The sequence below is a fragment of the Saccoglossus kowalevskii genome, chromosome 19 (genome assembly GCF_978046115.1).
Source record: "Saccoglossus kowalevskii chromosome 19, keSacKowa6.1, whole genome shotgun sequence".
NCBI classification, from domain to species: domain Eukaryota; kingdom Metazoa; phylum Hemichordata; class Enteropneusta; family Harrimaniidae; genus Saccoglossus; species Saccoglossus kowalevskii.
Window position 1 is genome coordinate 20300446 of NC_140659.1, and position 19128 is coordinate 20319573.

At 35.5% G+C, this 19128-nt stretch overlaps 2 protein-coding genes across 4 annotated transcripts in view; one reads left to right on the forward strand and one right to left on the reverse strand.

Moving 5' to 3' along the window:
• Positions 1–1364: 1364 nt before the first annotated feature.
• LOC100373451 (uncharacterized) lies at positions 1365–13681 on the reverse strand. Its single transcript, XM_002741800.4, has 15 exons — positions 13601–13681; positions 12521–12700; positions 11897–12037; positions 11422–11482; positions 11079–11244; positions 10039–10242; positions 9623–9890; positions 7555–7748; positions 6855–7023; positions 6072–6226; positions 5223–5433; positions 4437–4930; positions 3589–3737; positions 2619–2823; positions 1365–1975 (listed from the first exon to the last, which is right to left on the reverse strand). Exons 2-15 carry the CDS (start codon positions 12639–12641, stop codon positions 1724–1726), a joined length of 2790 nt encoding a protein of 929 aa, XP_002741846.1. The 5' UTR covers positions 12642–12700; positions 13601–13681; the 3' UTR covers positions 1365–1723.
• Positions 13682–14639: 958 nt separating this feature from the next.
• The window catches only part of LOC100373897 (RNA-binding protein Musashi homolog 1-like), an 83395-nt gene continuing 78906 nt past the window's right edge, over positions 14640–19128 (forward strand). For all 3 annotated transcript variants that reach the window (XM_002741803.4, XM_085493955.1, XM_006825314.3), the window contains exon 1: positions 14640–14940. In XM_002741803.4, coding sequence (XP_002741849.1) covers positions 14693–14940 — 248 coding nt within the window. In that variant the 5' untranslated portion in view covers positions 14640–14692. The remainder of the gene's footprint in view (positions 14941–19128) is intronic.

Consider the following 19128-nt stretch of genomic DNA (forward strand, 5'->3'; position numbering starts at 1 on the left):
TTCTCTAAGGCTATCTTAGTCATGGATGGAGGGTTGCACCATAATGTTCTCTTAGGCTATCTTGGCCATGAATAAAGGGTCACGTCATAGTATTCTCCTAGGCTATCTGGCCATTGCATCATAATATTATCTTAGGCTATCTTAGCCATGGATGGAGGGTTGCACCATAATGTTCTCTTAGGCTATCTTGGCCATGAATAAAGGGTCACATCATAGTATTCTCCTAGGCTATCTGGTCATTGCATCTTAATATTATCTTAGGCTATCTTAGTCATGGATGGAGGGTTGCACCATAATGTTCTCTAAGGCTATCTTAGTCATGGATGGAGGGTTGCACCATAATGTTCTCTTAGGCTATCTTGACCATGAATGGAGGGTCACGTCATAGTATTCTCCTAGGCTATCTGGCCATTGCATCATAATATTATCTTAGGCTATCTTAGTCATGGATGGAGGGTTGCACCATAATGTTCTCTTAGGCTATCTTGGCCATGAATGGAGGGTCACGTCATAGTATTCTCCTAGGCTATCTGGCCATTGCATCATAATATTATCTTAGGCTATCTTAGTCATGGATGGAGGGTTGCACCATAATGTTCTCTTAGGCTATCTGGCCATTGCACCATAATATTATCTTAGGCTACCTTGGCCATGAATAAAGGGTCACGTCATAGTATTCTCCTAGGCTATCTGGCCATTGCATCATAATATTATCTTAGGCTATCTTAGCCATGGATGGAGGGTTGCACCATAATGTTCTCTTAGGCTATCTTGGCAGAGAATGGAGGGTCACGTCATAGTATTCTCCTAGGCTATCTGGCCATTGCATCATAATATTATCTTAGGCTATCTTGGCAGAGAATGGAGGGTCACGTCATAGTATTCTCCTAGGCTATCTGGCCATTGCATCTTAATATTATCTTAGGCTATCTTTGCCATGAATGGAGGGTTGCACCATAATGTTCTCTAAGGCTATCTTGGCCATGAATAGAGGGTCACGTCATAGTATTCTCCTAGGCTATCTGGCCATTGCATCATAATATTATCTTAGGCTATCTTAGCCATGGATGGAGGGTCGCACCATAACATTCTCTTAGGCTAAAGTAGCCATGAATGAAGAGTTGTATCATGATCTTGACCATGAATTGAATGTCGCATTCGCATCAAATACCATACGACCTAACAGATTATGGAACATAACAATACAAAACATCAGACATGTGAAAATACTTTTTTTTTTATCATTCATTGACAGGAAGCCTGGAGGGTAGGGTGGTGCTGTAATTCTCAATCAAATTGATGGAAGCAAAAGAAACTACAGATAATTGCCAATCTCAATTTAACTGTAACTAGACAAAAATTGATGCATTTAAATTTTTATTAAAACTTTATTATGAATACTTTGACATTTACACTTTTTTTGTAATTGATAACAAATGTCACTGTTTTTAGATTAAAATATGTACATTGTTCATTCTTCATTATATCAAACTTGCATCATATACAGTTAATCTTTTTTCTATACATACTTCAAACAATTACAATAAGAAAAAAAAACCTTAATGATGTGAACGGTATATGCATTATGTGATGTAGGAAAGTCTTGTAACATCAGAAAAACAACTTCTTGAGAAATATTCAATTTAAATTACTAAACCAGAAGACAAAATATACACCAGTTTTACAAGATTTCATTTTTTTCTCCATGCATAAGGATCATAGTTTATGGTTTTCTCCATTCGAAATGTGCAAGCTCATAGATATTGTCACAGAATGCGATGTAATTGACATCATCCTTATCGCCGATCTTCACGTCATATTTTTTGTAAAGAATTTGGAACTCTCTCTCATTAACCATGGAGCTGAGTTCTAGTTCGGTGAGAACTCTGCGGAACTGGGATCTTGACACGGTACCATTGTGCACTCTGTCGTAGTCTTCAAATAGAGGGAAAAGCTGCATGCGCCTCATACGTACCTAATGATGAGAGCAATTAAAAAGTGATTAGACAAGAACAATACTTTTGTTTAAGGGGTGTATCATTATTTTTACTCAGGGTGGCTGGGTGTGAATTATCTTACATTACAGCACTTGCTGTCACTTTGTTAAAAACAGCATGTACAATAGGGGCAGATATGTTTATTTGCTCCAAAAACATCTTTTTTTAATCTCGCAGAAATTTGTTTCACCTCTCAAATTTCAACCTTAAAATTGATTAATAACTGAAGTAACAGTGTACTAAAGACTATGGATTAAAACAGGGTAAGAGGAAAATAAAAAATCGAGCATGCTATATATACTGTATATATTGTTGGTGAGATTTTTATTTACAGGTTTCTAACATGTTTATGATCATTAATATTCATGAGTGACCAACATTCCCATGGGTGAGATTCTTGTCACAGACATAATTTAATCTTTCAGAATTTCACTATTACCGATAACCTCACCACAAGTAAGTATGTTATTAACAGTATCAGAGGGAATTCCAAAACAGAAGTTAAAATTAAATCTGTACAAGACTCTTGCAATCTACAAGGAAATGTTATGATATGACACATACGATTTGATTCATGGAAATAGCCCAGCCACTTTAGAATAATAAATATCACACTCTAACCTTCTCAGACAATTTTTCCATTGTTTTATTGTAGACTGGTTCCTCTACATCAGTGAGCACATTCTGGTCAATCTCAATGGGAACTGAGAACTGCTTTGGCGTGACCAGCGGATCTTTTTCTAGATTCTTTATCGTAAAGATGCTTTCAATTTCATCGTTGAATAGCAAATATTCAACATAACCTGGATCTCTCTGTGATTCAAATCTACAGAAAAAAAACACAAAAAAAACAGAATTACTTTTGTGTCAATCTTTCAGAAATGGCTAGATTTTTGAAAAAAAATGTAGGGAATTAATGTAGATATAAATATTACATGTAAAGCCAAGTCTCCCACATAACCTCACAAACAATATGGATTCCAAAAACAGAGTTCAACATAAGTTTCTTTAAGAATCTTTTGACTTATTAATTTACTCATAGTGTTAACCTACTCTGGCAGCCAATTTAATTGTAAATTGGTTAAAGCGGGAGGGTCGTCATCTGCACACGTGCAGGATCTGAGTCCCAAGCGACGATAACACACGCTAAAAATGCAGACTCATGGATAGATGCTTGTTTGTAAACAATGACACGCTATGGCCATCTGACGCATGCACAGGTGACGACTCTCTCGCTTTAAATACCGGTAATAATATACTTTTATGTTTCATTCAAAAAATTCGTTATGGTACTCAGTTATAGACAATAATTTAGCCAAGTTACAGGATATTCTTGGCTCAAAAGTGTGTTAGCCACTCCCATGTATGCGTACTTCTAGTTTGTCTATTTCACTTTCTGTGGATAAAATCTCCAGACATGCACAACTCAAGTATTCATAATAAATCACTACTGTAATATTCATAGTTACATGTGGCTATGTACCAACCTAAAAGTCAATTTAAAGCGACTTGATGGGAGCTGCTTACAAGGGGCCTTTAAAATGCGCTACAAATGCAACAATTACCATAAATGACGCAGAGGTTGACTTACGCATTTTCCAATATAGACACTTCCGAACCTTTGAGGCCGAGATTGGCTGGATCCAACGCACGACGGAACGTCTCTTTCTTCATGCGACCAGTACGTAGTTTGTCATAATCGCGCAGGAATTCCAAAATACGAATTCTTTTTTTCATCACCTGTGACATCAGTGAAAGCGAGTTGCATTAGAATACATAATATAAATAAAAGTAAATAAATTTATGTCTGGCACCCTCTAGTGGCAGAGTTGTTTCCTTCTTGGCACAGAAAATGTATTTTTGGGTTATTACCTCAAAACACTGAATTATCACAGATTATAAAATTGTGAAAATCTTCTTGGCCAATTCAGACAGTTTGAACAAATTTTATTTTGTAAATTTTCTATATGAACATTTTACTGGGTTTGATTAAAAATAATGAAAATAAATCATATACTGTTAAATACTTGCTTACTCGCTTGGAATTAATTTTCGCTGAAGAAATGCAGTGATTCAGTGAAAATAAAATCCAGCGAATATACTTTTTTTCCTATATTTTACATTCAACTTACCAAAAATCAGTGAAAAAAAATTCCATACAAAACACCCAAAATGTTTTTTCAGCAAAACTAATTACAGCTAAAATAAAGTATTTACAGTAGTATGGAACCATAAAATGTAATACGCAGTCACCATGCTGTGTTGTAATCAGTATGAGTCCCATGTAACATACTAGTATACAACGCATGAGATGTACATCGTTTGTGTAGACAACATATGCTGTATGATTGTGGCACTTAACAGAAAGTGGAGAAAGTTTATTGATAAAATATTCATAATTGATTCAATTTCAATCTCACTTTTGTTTCAGTGACTGACCTGTGATTTGATTTTTGTGAGGACTGCGTCAAGATCTGTACATGAATTCTTTTCCAATGAAAACACACGATTGTTAACAAGCTCCAACTCCTTCAACCGAGTCTGGTATTTCATTTCTGGCTTCTCTGACGGCTGGAGATCTTCTAGAAATCGGAGATAGTTAAACCCAGCCTGGTCGAAATATTTTTTCTGTAACACTGCAGCCTCTTGCTCGGTAGCTGACAAACTGAGATACGTCAGACACTGGCGGAACTGTGACCCGGTGACGTAACCACGGTTATGGCGGTCAAAATCTTGAAAACATGGTTTCGCAAGTACCCTCCTCTGCATGGCACGTTGGCGCATGCGGTCCATTACAGCCTCAACGAGCTGGTTTTCTTCATCAGTCACCCTCCGCCAGTCCAAAGTACCTGGTTTTGACACCATGAAGCTCTCTGGCGATGGCACTTGCACGGTTGGGGTCTTTTCTAGGTTTGGTTTCACCTGGGTAAAAACTGAAAACAAAACATTGTAACCTATATGACAAGGGAAATATCTTTTTTTGCCTGAATAGAGGCCGAATACCCAGAACAAATATAATCAATCACATACAAAATGTATGGAACGCATGAACAAAATTGCACAAATATTTTGGGGGCAAAAGGTTGATAACAAAATCAACACTGAAATAGGCATGTGTTTTAAAATCACCAAAATACATGTTTGTTTCATTGTATTTAAGTGCAACATATACTTAGAACTACTCAGAGCTATGCCAATAAGGGCAATAAATAGAAATCAACTCACCTGTTTCAATTTCAACCATGAAATCCTGCCAAAGGACGTTACCAGGTTTGTTGGGATCAGAGTAGTGATAAGCCAATGCCAGGAAGTCAGAGTCGGTCAGGTTCAGTTGTCCAATAGCGCTGAGACCCATGGCGCTGAGACCCATGCGGAAACGAGTTTGAGAGATGGATCCAGTACGCAGCTGATCAAAGTCTTGGAAATATTCATTCACCTATCAGAAAATAATAAACTGAATTAGATATTTTGACATGGAAAGGTAACCATATTTGTGGCCATCATTAGTTTGTTTGCATTCAACCAAAACATGGTACTGGTAGTCATGGTGATATGTCAGCTGTCATCATGGCTTCATGATTTTTTTCATTTTTTCACAGTTCGACAACCACGGTTTTGATATGAAATATTACAAACCAGCTGTCAGGTACTGTAGAATTTGGGGTCTATCTTTTACATACTAAAATTATGGATATATTATAGATATCATGGATAAAAAACGTATTTAATAAAGGTTTTTTTTTAACTGTTACATGCACAGAATAAATGTAACTTTGCGTTAATTACAGAAAATTTGACCTAAACATTTAAACTTCAGCAGTGTAATACTAATAACAGGAAATACTAGTAACTTTGTTCCAACATGCCAAGATTAATTCTTGTTTTTAATGACCTACAGTAATTAATAAACAAGGGCTGGCATATCTTTAAATACTTAATAATGAATCTCGGTCAGTTGAATTAATATAATATAATATACAAGTACAAAATTTACATATTGATTTTCACAAGCAAATATTATTATGCTTTATGCTCAATCAAAGACATAGACATCCACCAGAACATTACACTTACCCTAATTCTATTGACGAGTACGTGGTGTCGTATTTTACCAGTGAGTTCGGGAATGCTGATTTTACTTATATCGACAGGTTTCATGTTGATAGGCGTCTTGGGTCGTTCAGCTAGCTTTGGTGCATCATTCGAGTCGATGGTGAAACCAACAAACTCTACGAAGAGTGAGACAAGGGTGACAAGATTAAAATAAGCACACATTCTGGGAAATCATTTGCATTTTTGTATAATTTATGTAGTTTGAACCAAACTAAAATATTGCTCTACTGAGAATGTTACTCCACATATATGCAATGCATTATGGGAGAAAACTTCCCATTGTATATAATGGAAATCATATTGGAAACTCGCTAAATTATGTAAATTTTTTGACATTTTTAAAAATACTGGGATTCGTAAAAATAATAATATATGATTTTTTCATTCCATTTCACCAAACCAAATTTTGAAATATGAAGAAATAACTTCACTATAGGCATCAGAGCAAATATGCTACTTTTGACAATTTTCCTTGACATTTCAGACATTTCCAGTGACACCAATTTGTTTTTTCAATTTTGGTATCCTGATGGCATTACTCATAACAATGAAAATAAGACAAAAATTACTTATTTTCTAAAATTAGACTCAAGTTTTATGGTAACGGTAACAGGTCATTTATATATTGTTCATGGTAGATCTTTGTAGTGTTTTGGGGAGATGCAGCAACTCCTTAGTAGTCAAAACAATCTTTCCTGACACTTTGCAAAATCAAAGCAGTAGTTCATCAACCCAAGAACTCACCTCTGTCCACAGCCTGCACAAAAGCTGGATAGTTGACGTCACCGCGACGTTCAGGGTCCTCAAATTTACGACACAGTAGTTTGAAATCTTCACTCTGAACGTGGAGACTCAAGAAGTGAAGAATACGACCAAACTGAGCGAACGTGATGTTTCTGGTATACGCCTTGCTCTGTGGTAAACAAGATACATATAATGTATTATTATCAGGATTCAGTTAGAGAAAAAAGTACATTTTGACTTATATATTACTGATCTTATTTGATAGCGAATTACAGCGGTTCTGAGAATTATTCAAACAGTCAGTCAGTCAGCAAGCTGGCTTGCACCTTTGCGAAACACTTGGCTTTTGCTTGAAAGCTCTGTTTGACTGATATTCAATAACTAGCCGTGAATGTCTACAGTGCATGTGATTCAAGAATGAAAAAACAAATCAAAATAACATGTTCTTATATTCTTATGAATGCACATCATTTTGAAAAACTACACTTAAGCCACGTTTACTTCGATAATGGACTGTACGTGTGTCGATTGAACGGCACCATCTAGATTGAGAAGAAGTTGCAAGTCATCATGCTAATTGATTGTCCGAATAATTCTCAGAACCGCTGTAACTCAAGGTTGAGCAACTAAAGTGAAACTTTCTGGTGAAATAAAAAACAAAAACATTTATTTCTCTCAGGTGAAGCACAGTTTGACATACCCTATCATAGTCTTTGAAATAAGCATACATCATAAGTCGTCGCTTTTGGCAAGTTTCTGACATCTCTTGTAAAATGACGGCCACCCTCGCCTCCTCCTCATCATTCAATGGATTGAGATATCTTGATAACGCTCCTTTAGCTGGTCTCTGCACGTCAAGAGTTGGGTTTTTTTCTAGACCAGGCTCGTTGAAAGCTATAATAAAGAATAAAAATAATTAGTTATTTGTACTGGGAGTATTGCTGATAGATGGTGAAGCAAGTAAATAACACAGAATACGTAGCAATTTAGGTAAATACTACCCTATGTAAATAAAAGTAAACAAGTTCACGTATGCCAGCAAAAGCCGAGCTACATGTCAAACTTTCCCTTGGCTACTAGGTAATAATTTCAATGACCTCTTTGAATGCTATTTTTCCTATCAGCATTTTGATCCAACATTTGCACAATTATGTAGGTTAATTTTAACTTTTTTAAAAAAGATGAATTAAATGAGTTAGTTGGATCCATAACATTACATAAATCTTGTGGTTCAGCGAGAAAGAGTAATCGATACAACCCTGAGAAAAAAAGCCAATTATAAAAGCTTAAATTGGACAAGCCGACATGCAGGAAATAGAGTAAGGAAATTCTGACAACAGCCATTTGATTTAATCACGGAGAAAACACAGGCCTGCACTTTGAAAAAAAAAATGTTCTGTGTTTGGATTATCTGACCATGAAACAAAAATACCTGTAATCTAATTCCTTTTTAATGAAATCAGAATGGCTGTGGCAGAGATCGATTTAATAGGATGGCAATGACAGGTCGTAATGCGATTATTGATGAACTCTCTTATCTTGATTTACGATTGCGACTATTTGCTTTGAATATCAGTGTGACACAAAATGAGAACACAGTCCTGAGTGAGTCACTGAATGGTAAACAGTTATGGAGAAAAACTAATCGTCAGTTGTAACATCTGATCACCAACTTTTGTTGCTTTTCAAAAAATAAACCATTTTTTCCATATTTAAAAAAAAAGTTGATCAAGATGTATAACTGATGAGGAATTATGTAAATTTTGCCAAAAAAAATGTAGTTTTCCAAAACTTCAGTAGAAAGTTGCTCATGTTCTTCATATTCAAAATTCATCAATAGACGATTTATTTAAGTGAAATTCTACAAAATAGAAAATAGTATCATAATGGACATATAAATAACCCCACTAAATTCTGGAATTACTAAGGAACACCCCTTATGAAATTTAATGCAAGGATTAGGTCAATGACCCCATCGTGCATCTTGCCACAAGAGTGCACTGGTAATTTAATTGAGGAGTAAATTGAAATTCATTGTAGAATTTTTTTTTTTACTAATATGACTTGAAAACTTACAACACTACTATTTCAGGACAAATTTACACATATTCTCTCTTCATATATTCATACATTTCTTAAATTTTAATGAATTTTGAGTAATTGGCCAGAACTTTTTACCGCAGTGGGTTTTGAGGTTTGCATACAGGTAATAACATAAAAGTTTTAAAGTAAGTGGCACCTTAAAGGGGAGCAGAGCTGTGGCTTTTGACACTTAGTTTTAACTCATACAATATTTATTCACTCACTGTTTACTATAGCCAGAACGCTGTACGTGTCTTCACTTTCAGGTTAGTTCTTCTGCCGATTTCTCGCAACCAACAACGTGATTTTTTATTTGAGATTTCGAGAAACATAACATGAATCGTTATGGCATTCATAACACAACACTTCGCCATGTTTCAAGTTTTAAGTTGTCAGTTAACAAGGTCTTTCATAGTAGCATAGTAGCATTTCAATTATCAGTGTTTGACTGGCCCTCTAGAGGCGAAATGACGCCAGGCAAAGCAGGAGTTTGTCGTCTGCTTCACAGTCTGTTTTATACCCGATATTTAAGGCATTTCGCAGCACATACAAGTTGTTTTCATCGACAGAATTCATTCATAGATCTCAAATTTCATGTACAGAGTGTCAAAACCCACAGCTCTGCTCCCCTTTAAGACTCAGGGAAAATAAAAAAATAAGTAAAACAAATAAAGTATAAAGTTTACCATTTTCCATGAGGTCGCAGAATTCCTTGTAACGAACTCTACCGTCTGGAATTTTATAGAAATCCACCACTTTCTGTATGTCGCTACGAGACAACTGAGCCTCCTTGCCAACAGCTAATGACAGACCACATATAAACTGATTTTCTGTGATGATGTAACTGCGCAACTTGTCGTGGTCACGGAAAAACTCGGTTGTTCGAATTCCATTCTTGTAAACTGCGACTCGAATTTTATCAAAGACGTCTTCAAGTGAGCGGGGCTCTGCAGTCTTCAAAAAAAATTTGTGAACAAAACAATTTTGTCAGAAATAAATAAATTTAATAATGTGATTCCCAAAAAAAACTTATTTCACGATGAGACCATGGAATCTGTGCATTCAGATATGTTAGGGTCCTCCCTGATTTGGCTGTACATACCTTGCCTGGAATATTATATCCTGTCGATGGTGGACTAGTCTGGTACTCAAAGTCTTCTACCATTTGGGATTTCAAGGCTTCAACATCATTATGAAAATTAAGATAATTACACAAACTAGCTTTACTTGGATCAAGATACTTAGAAGCCAGTATTCTCATTTCTTGTTCTGTCACATCTGGTGGACCTGGGAAACTACGATAGAACTAGAGAGGAAAAAGAGAAAGTTGAGAATTCCATGATAAAAATATTTTACATTATTAGTCCAGCAAAACTAAAATATTGAGCAATTTTCGTTTTACATATCACATCAAAGATTTAGAACTTTGTTAAACACTTTTATCTTGCAAAAAGGAGTTGAATGGGACTATTTTGTGGAAGGAGACAAAAGTAATGTGAGTGAACGGTTATTTAAATTAAAAAATTTGACATAGAGGCTGCAATCTTAGATTTCTAAAGCTTTATTGGGACTACGATGTGACATATTGACAGAATTTGCGAGAAATATTCAATTTCTCAATAAGTTATTTGTTTGAATTTTATTACTTCATGCTTTGAATAGTGTTTCAATGTGAGTGGATTCATGAAGTTTTAGCTCTGTTTCAAAATACTCCTGCTTACAGTAATTCAGAGCAATTACGATCCGTAATATTTCTCAACTTTTGCATGTGTTCATAACTATCCACTGTGTCAAGATTCAAATCAAGCTTCATAAAAGATTTCAGTAAGCTATAACCCAATGAACACTATCATTTTCTTTTCCTGTACTTTCTTTTGGATTAAAATATTTGGAAAAAATATGCAGTTAATTACGCTGGTTTATTCTGTGAAAAACACTGAAAGATGGAGATGACGTTCAAAGGGTTAGCATCCATTGTCATCTCACAATAATATGATAGTGTTGTGCATGTGCAAAGAACTATGTACATTTTTCACAAAAATCATGAGCTGTTTTAGTTCCATATACGTATCTTTAAACTTGACAAATGTCAACAAATTTCATCGCCTTCAATGAATAGAACTCACTGTCATCCGTTCTTACCTGACTTTCGGTGACTAGACCATTATGGTGTCTGTCGAAATCTTCATAGCAAGTTCGAATATTGATACCGTGGTATTTATAGAAGGGTATCATTCGGTGTAATATCGCGTCACACTGTGATTGGGTAGTTGGACTTAAGAGACGCACTGATCTCTGGGTACCCAAGCTATACAGAAAATAAAATACAAAATAATTAAGCGACTTTCAACGAATTTAAACATGGACACGTTGACACTGTCACACATATACCTTATTAATTTATAAATTTAACACTGAAAATTTAATTTTAGTAGAGACGATTTTCCATGACTTTTTGGAAAACAAATTGAATATATATACTCACTATGGAGCTGGTTCCACAGTCTTGGCCATGGGATTAGTTTTCAGATCATTCGGTTGAAATGCTGTAAAATAGAACAAGACATTTGTGAGGTTTTTGGGACTACTTTATTGCATGCATCAGAATACATACTTTTGTAATGTTATATGTCACCTGATCAACCCAAGTGTATTGCTATGTAAAAAGTAGTGCTGTTGGTGTAACTGAAAATGACAGAATAAAGAAGGAGTTAAACATGGAAGCTCCATGGTTTCTTTGATGTTTCATGTGTTCATGAGTCAACAAATCACAACGTTGAACAGGTGAGGTCTTGTTATAAACACACCCTAATCAAATGATAATGATAAAGTGTTTTTTAGGGCCTTAAAAAACGCCAAGCCTTGAAACACCTTCTCATCAGTACATCATGTCACAAACTCACACAAAACTACACAACCTCAACATCTCAAGAAAAAATAAGTGCGTGAAATTAACTTACAGGCTTCAATAACTTCTGAGAAGTAACGATAGTTGACTGTCCCATCGTTTTTATCAGCATACTTATCCAACAAACATTGTTCATCTTCTGGTCCGAGCTGAATTCCAAAACTTTGGTCAAGAACTCGCTTGAACTGAGATACTGATAAAAAGAATTGAAAACAAATCAGTTTGATGTTTGCAAAATTTGTAAATAAATAATTAATTGAAAGACAACAATTATGAACATGTATTGAAATCCATCAGACAAATAGCAACAATAGATGTTCTAATTTCATTTTCACGTGTTATATTTTAAAGCGTGGTGGTTGTCACATTGCATCAATATTGTAAACAATGAATTTTAGATGTGTGCCATACAATGAATGAGCCCCATATCAAACACAACCTGTTGATACTACCATACAATTTGTATGATATAGAGGTCATCTTTGAATCCCACAGTGTTCAAATTATGTGTTTTAATTCTGGTATTTAACATATAACATGGCAAGAAATGGTACAACCCTCAAACCATAAATTATGAATATGGATTAAATTAAACACCAGATTCTTAATATTTATAGATATCGAGGGTTGTACTAATTCCCAGATACCATTGTACTAAAATGCATGAACAACTTACTGGTCATGTAACCAGATCGAAGACGATCATAGTCTTTGAAGAACTCAGTTACACGCACACGTTTTGATAGAAGCTGTGTCCGTATCTGGTCCTCTAAATGAGTAACCGATCTTGCAGGCATGATTGAAGAAAGATGTGCTTACTGGCACTCTTCTCTGCTGACTGATGCTTATCAATTATCTGTTGGAATGAATTACAGGTTACAGAATTAATGATCTTAATTTTAATCCACAGGAAAAAACAGATAATCTGATTGGTCAGACCAAAATGTGATATATGATAAAGTTGGCTGAGATTAGAAAAGTCAAGTCAGTATACATAATCAAATATCTTCATACATCTAAATGTGCGTTGATACAAGTAAATGTTGGCTGCAGGCTTATAGCGGATTCATCACAGTTAATATTTGCATAGCTGTGGTGAGAATATTGTACTCATTTCTGTGATTTTCAATGTTTCGATGCTAATACCGAAATCACTTTAGCAATTGTCATGGCTGCATGCAGTGTGAAATGATGGGTCCATTTTTGTTATGTGCTGCAAATATTGGATTTATTTTGGTGATTTTCAGTACAGTGGTGCAAATAGTGGATTCATTTTGGAGATTTTCATTGCTGAGGTGTGAATGGTGGATTTCTTTCTGTTATTAGTACTGTGACAATAATTAATATTATTTAAAAAATTTAATTTTACAACATGATAATATTGACAGGAGAGCAACTTCAAATATGGGATGACACAGGTCATGTCAAAAACAAAGACGTGACCAGTAATTACATGATTGTTGCAACAACAAGTATTAAAATAAAATGTGTAGATTCGAAAGCGACAGGTCGTATCCTTCGTATTTGTATAAAAAAGACGTGATCGCTGGGCAACATCAGATTTGTAAACATGGCAGCCATGATTGACAAAAACATCCACAACCGCAGCCCAATCGGCCTCTGATGCCTGAATGAAAATTAGAAACAGAAAAGTCCATTCTGCCGAGTTTTGACGCAAGAGAGTGCTGGTTTAGCTGGTTGTGTGAAATCGTATGTTATACGTATGGATCGTGGTCTTAATTTTAACCGAAATTACCTGTTATCGCCGGGAATCGCTCTCACTGTAGACTTCGGAGCCTCTTTGCTTGAACCTCGATTAAGGCAAATCAACTGTTTTAGCTTGTTGCATAGCAACTGGAACAGCAGCTCCAACTGCGCATGTCCACTGTCTGCTCACGCCAGGTCTCGCATTTCACGAGAATTCGTCTGCACGTGCAAAACGCGCCACATTCGGAAAATCAAAATAAATAGTTGTTCATTTCCATCAAAAGTTATTTTGTATAGAACCATGACGTCGTCCTGGGACGCAGAAGAGCCTAAGTAAGTATTGTTTTATCAAATATTCAATATCAACTTATTCTTACTGAAGTTTTCTTGGGATTGCTCGCTGTGATGTTGTTTTATCGAATGATGAACACGATTTCTATGAAATATACAAAGTGTACGGAAGACGTGTATTAGTTTGATATATCTGAAACGGAATATCGGTGTGTGGATGAATTACCGCTTTCGTATTATTGGATCGACACATTTGTAAAATATCGACGGTGGTAGCAGACGGGAAAGTATATGCGCGCCATCGCCTGATCGGGATGTGGTGATGCTGATAGGTCATTGTGTTGTAAAAACGTGTGGTAATATTTTTGAACTTAGTGTCTCATATTTTAGTGTTATTCGTCCATTTTGGGAATTGCTGAAAACTTGTTCCGCAAGTATATGTCACGGAATGCATCGAACCCGTGTTACTTTGTTTTTACGATAAAACGCTATTCAAGGTGTTGATGGCGCTAGTCATTCACATGTATTTACCTGATTTGTGAGACATGAACTTTTGATCACGTGAATAAGAAAACCAATCACCGCGAGTTCAGCCTACGACCGCGAAATCACCGTAAAATTGAGTCAGACATAATCATTTCCTGGTTACCGCCTAAGAATCGCCATTTTCCACCGACTTTTTCGTTAAATTTGACTGAAATAATAGGCGATTAGCTCTGATATTGCTAGTGTCGTCGTTGTTTTGGTTCGTAGAACGACCACGTGATGAGTATTGACTGTATCATTTGTATGTAAATATATGTAAATGAGCTGGCGTGGCGTGTAGGTGATTTTACGCTGAGTGACAAAAATGGCGGAGGCTGAGTTAGCAGTGAATTTCTGTGGCGCGCCAAGAAGTACTGAAACTTTCCTTATTCCAACACAAGGAACACTTCTCAACAGTCAGCACGTTCTGAAACCAGTTATTAACGGCGAACCACCACACAATGGTGATCAACAAGCTATGATATCACAACTTATCGAGGCGAAAGGGGAGGACGACTACGAGTGCGCACCAGGCGAGCGGATAAATGCGTCGAAAAACCAGGACGACGACGGGTATATATTTATATTTTATTTTTTCCCCATTCAACTCAACAATTTTCCCATTTTAGCCGCTACTTACTTGCTAAGTACAATTTTCCCCAGGAACGGAGAAAAGCAACATTTGAACGCATAGTTTTATTTTGTGCTTAATGAATGGATGAGTTGTGGAAGTGAATGGGGGTGGGTAGCAAATTACCACCCCATTTCACTATCCACACATACGCATTGCTTGTTATTGATTTCTTGCAAAGACCCTCAGTTCGAACCTTTGTTTTGTTTCTCATGGATATATAACCTGTTCCCACGAAGAATATGTCCACAATAAAATGGCCTCATAAAACTGTATATGTTCCAACTCTACGAACTACGCACATTTCGGAATGCCTGGAGCCAGTTTGTTTTCGGTATATTCAAACGGACTTTCTATTGGCTTCCATGTGTATTTTAAAACCCCTACTGCGTTGTGCTGTTGGTCTGAATATAAAAAAAAATGCCCTTTATACACCTTTTGAAGTTACTGAAAACCGCAAAATTGTGGGCAGTGAACTATGTTAATTTATTTCACAATTTTACTCTGTTTATACCTGCTTGTTCATCCCCTATTCCCTGATTTAGGTTAAATGCAAAAATTAGCATATTTTTAAAAGACTTCCCAAAGTTTATTGTTCACTATTTCCAAAGATATCATCCGTTGAAAAGACCCTACCACAGTGAGCAAACTAATCGCCTTTTGTGTTTTAGAAAGTTCCTTTTTCTGAAATGTGCCCTTTAGTCAACATCTAACTTCGCCAGAATGCCTGCACCCACAAGTAATTCATTGTAATTTCCATCAAGGGTGCCTGACTGGGGAATAAAAAACTTTCTGGGTCTGCATTGAATTGGTGTACATCAACACTCATTGACAATATGAAACACCCTCCCCTCTACTTCCACACCCGTGTCACCTGATATATAAACATTTCTCGCCGATTAAATTGTAGTAATTTGAACAACATTTTGATAAGAGTAGGATTGGATGTTATAACCACTAGGCAGCGGAAACTATGGGATACCGCTGCAAATTGGTCATTAAATTTAGCCATGGTCTAACTAATTGCTGCACAAGTGGTGTGCCCAATATGTTGTTGAGACTCACTGGAGTGTGTCACTATAAACATTGCAAAACTGACACAAAATAATACATGTTATCATAAAAGACCCTGTGAATTATCGACCTAGTGGTGAAATAATCCATTGTAAGTTTTAACCGTCAATGATTTAGTGTTAAACGCCCTGTCCTCTATTGTGATAATTAAATTGAGTTTTTGTTTTCATTATTAGTAGTATATTGTTCTTCCAAAATTAGTCTTCTGGTCATTAGTGTACTTGTCACTTAAAATGAATTTGTGACAATGTTTTACCCGAATTACACATTCAAATTAAATTAATACTCCTAGAATATTGATGTAATTTATTGAATATATTGTATTATTATAAATTGTGAAATCCAATATTTAAATGTTTTTTTTAATCTGGAAAAATACAGTACTGTTTTGTCTAAAAAAAAATTATTTTGAGCATTTAGGTCTGGTAATGATAATATAGTTATATAAAATATTTATCGATCACGTCTGGAAAAACATAACTGTCATATTCCCCATTCCAGCACATCAAGCTAGTTGGTGCCCTTCAGATGAAAGGCATGTTAGCGTTGTGTAAAGATATTCCATTGACGTTAGCCAAGTCCCTATTAGAGGTTTCTCAGTCAGATGGCTGGCAAGAGCAATTAATCACGTTGCGTAAGGAATACTAAAGCAACTGACAAAGTTCAATTACCATTACTAATTTTACTGGCACTAGTTCACATTATCAATTTATGTGTTTTTAATATCAGTAATTGGTTGGCCTTAATTGAGAATTTGGCTCACCTTCAGGTTTACTCGCACAGCATTGATGAATTATTTCAAAGCAAAATGTTAGGATTTATTTAACAGTTTAGGGAAAATAAAACACGTTCTCATGATGATATATGTAATCAATGTCATTTTGCATTGCTTCTTTTCACAGTTGGGTGGGCTTTTAACTGTATTGCTGTTACAGCTTGAATGGCAGAATAGTGTAAATTTATAGTTGTAGTCACTAATACTATCACTAATGTATTCTCAAGAGCTTTTCCATTTCATACAGGTATTTATTAAAAAGATTACGAGACATTCATTATGATTACAATGTTTGCTACAATGGCCGAGGTAACCTTAGTTAAAAAACAACCACCCTGTTTTGATGTTTGTGCCAACGAAGGTTAAAATACATAGTGATCATGTTTGTATCTAATAACAAATAATCTGAGTTTAGTATGCAGTTGTCTGGTCCTTAATATGGTTGTGGCATTTATCATTCACACCTCGTTGTGGAAGCATTTATACTTCTCGGGATTGATTTGCTTTCAATTCTAATGAAACTATTGCATTCTGAATAAACATGCCTAACTGTCAACATGTTTTGAATGGAAAGTGCTGCTAAAAATTCAAGTTTTCATAAAGATTTTTAACTGTAGGTTACTCCTGTAATAGCAATTATTTTCACTTGTATTTTATTTCACTTGTTCAATATCAAACAGGTTTTAATATATCTGGTGAAATGAGTAGTTTTTTTATTAATATTTATATGTTCATGTGGATTTAATTTAGCGGTTCTTTCTTATCTGTGAAAATGATGAATTTAAAACCCAGGGAATAATTTATGCATTTACTAATGGAACTCGTGTCTGGCAATAAAAAAAATTTCTAATTTCTAATTTAAACATTTCCATTGCTGTCTGCAGATTGCTACTTGATTTTAATGTCAAATTTTGTAAAAACTATCGTTAATAAAAAATATACGTTGTAGTGCGTAATTGCATTATTATAGGATAAATAAAATGTTTTCTCATATTATCCGTATTACTGACTAAATATGATCCCATTTCAGAAAATAAATTCTATAAAATATGCTGGCATTATTTACCTTTGTGCAAGTCACCTTACCCGGGATAGATCATTTTGATATGCGGCACACTAAATTACATTAAAAAATATTCTCTGCGAACAGGATTTGTGGAATTTGATCAGTTTAATTTCATTGTATTGCTCAATGTAAAGATTCTTATGAATTTTACTTATGAATAGAGCATGAAAATGATCACTTCAGCCTGTGCCACTGAATGAAACCAACTTAGAATAATAATTGTATTTACTTCATACATTGATTAAAATTTGAAATAAAACCTTGCTGTAAAAAAAAGCAACATGAAAGGATGGAGATATCAAATATTTTGTGTCATTCTGAGTTGATGAATTGCATTATATTTGTCAATTCTCGTGTGATTTAAACTGATTCGTCTAAATTCTGAAAATAGCTTCATATGGGAATTGGTTTGAGAGCAGGTTTTACGCTTTAAGTGAGACTTTCCTGGGTTGGTTATAATCTTTGCTGTCTGTGTGTGGAAATATAACAAATCCTCTTTTCCCATGCCACACGCACACAGATGTTTTTTAGTGACTAAGGTAAAATAAACCTCCGCTGTAAATTGGCCAGCAGAACTGATTTGATTGTAACTTCCCCATGTTGGATTATACATTTTTTTCAGTACTTTTTATTCATGTAGCTTATTATGTTAATCTGCTGGAAACCCTGATGCCATAGTGCATTTCATGTAGCATATTGCTGAAGCTTGCCACTGTTGTTTTATTCACATCACTGGGGGGGGGGGGGGGGGGGCAATGCACAGGTAGTGCATTTTAATGTTTTCTCCGTTACACTGTTACTGAAAGTTGGAATTTAAATCAGAAAACAATTTCGCTAGACATGTCATTGTGGATGGCCTTGTTAAAATATTGATCTGTATTGAATTATTTGTCCGTTCCTCAATCAAATTTGTCTTGCATTCCCGGCTTTATTGAAGTATTTGTTTTTTTATAAAGCACTGGTAGCTGCGAGTTCAGTCTGTATTAATACACAGATGTTACAGTGTATTCAGAGATTTCGCTCACTGGCACATGGAAATGAAATCTTTGCAAGCTGTGTACACCACAGCTAAATACATTGCAAATATTCTTGTTTTCATATTCCCATTGCTTCCACTGGAGAATTAGTTTTTTTTTGTCTTTTACTTCGTTCTCTTCGTGATAGGGAAAAAAAACGTGCTACCTGCTAATCAGAGGTTTTTGTGATGCTCGGCAA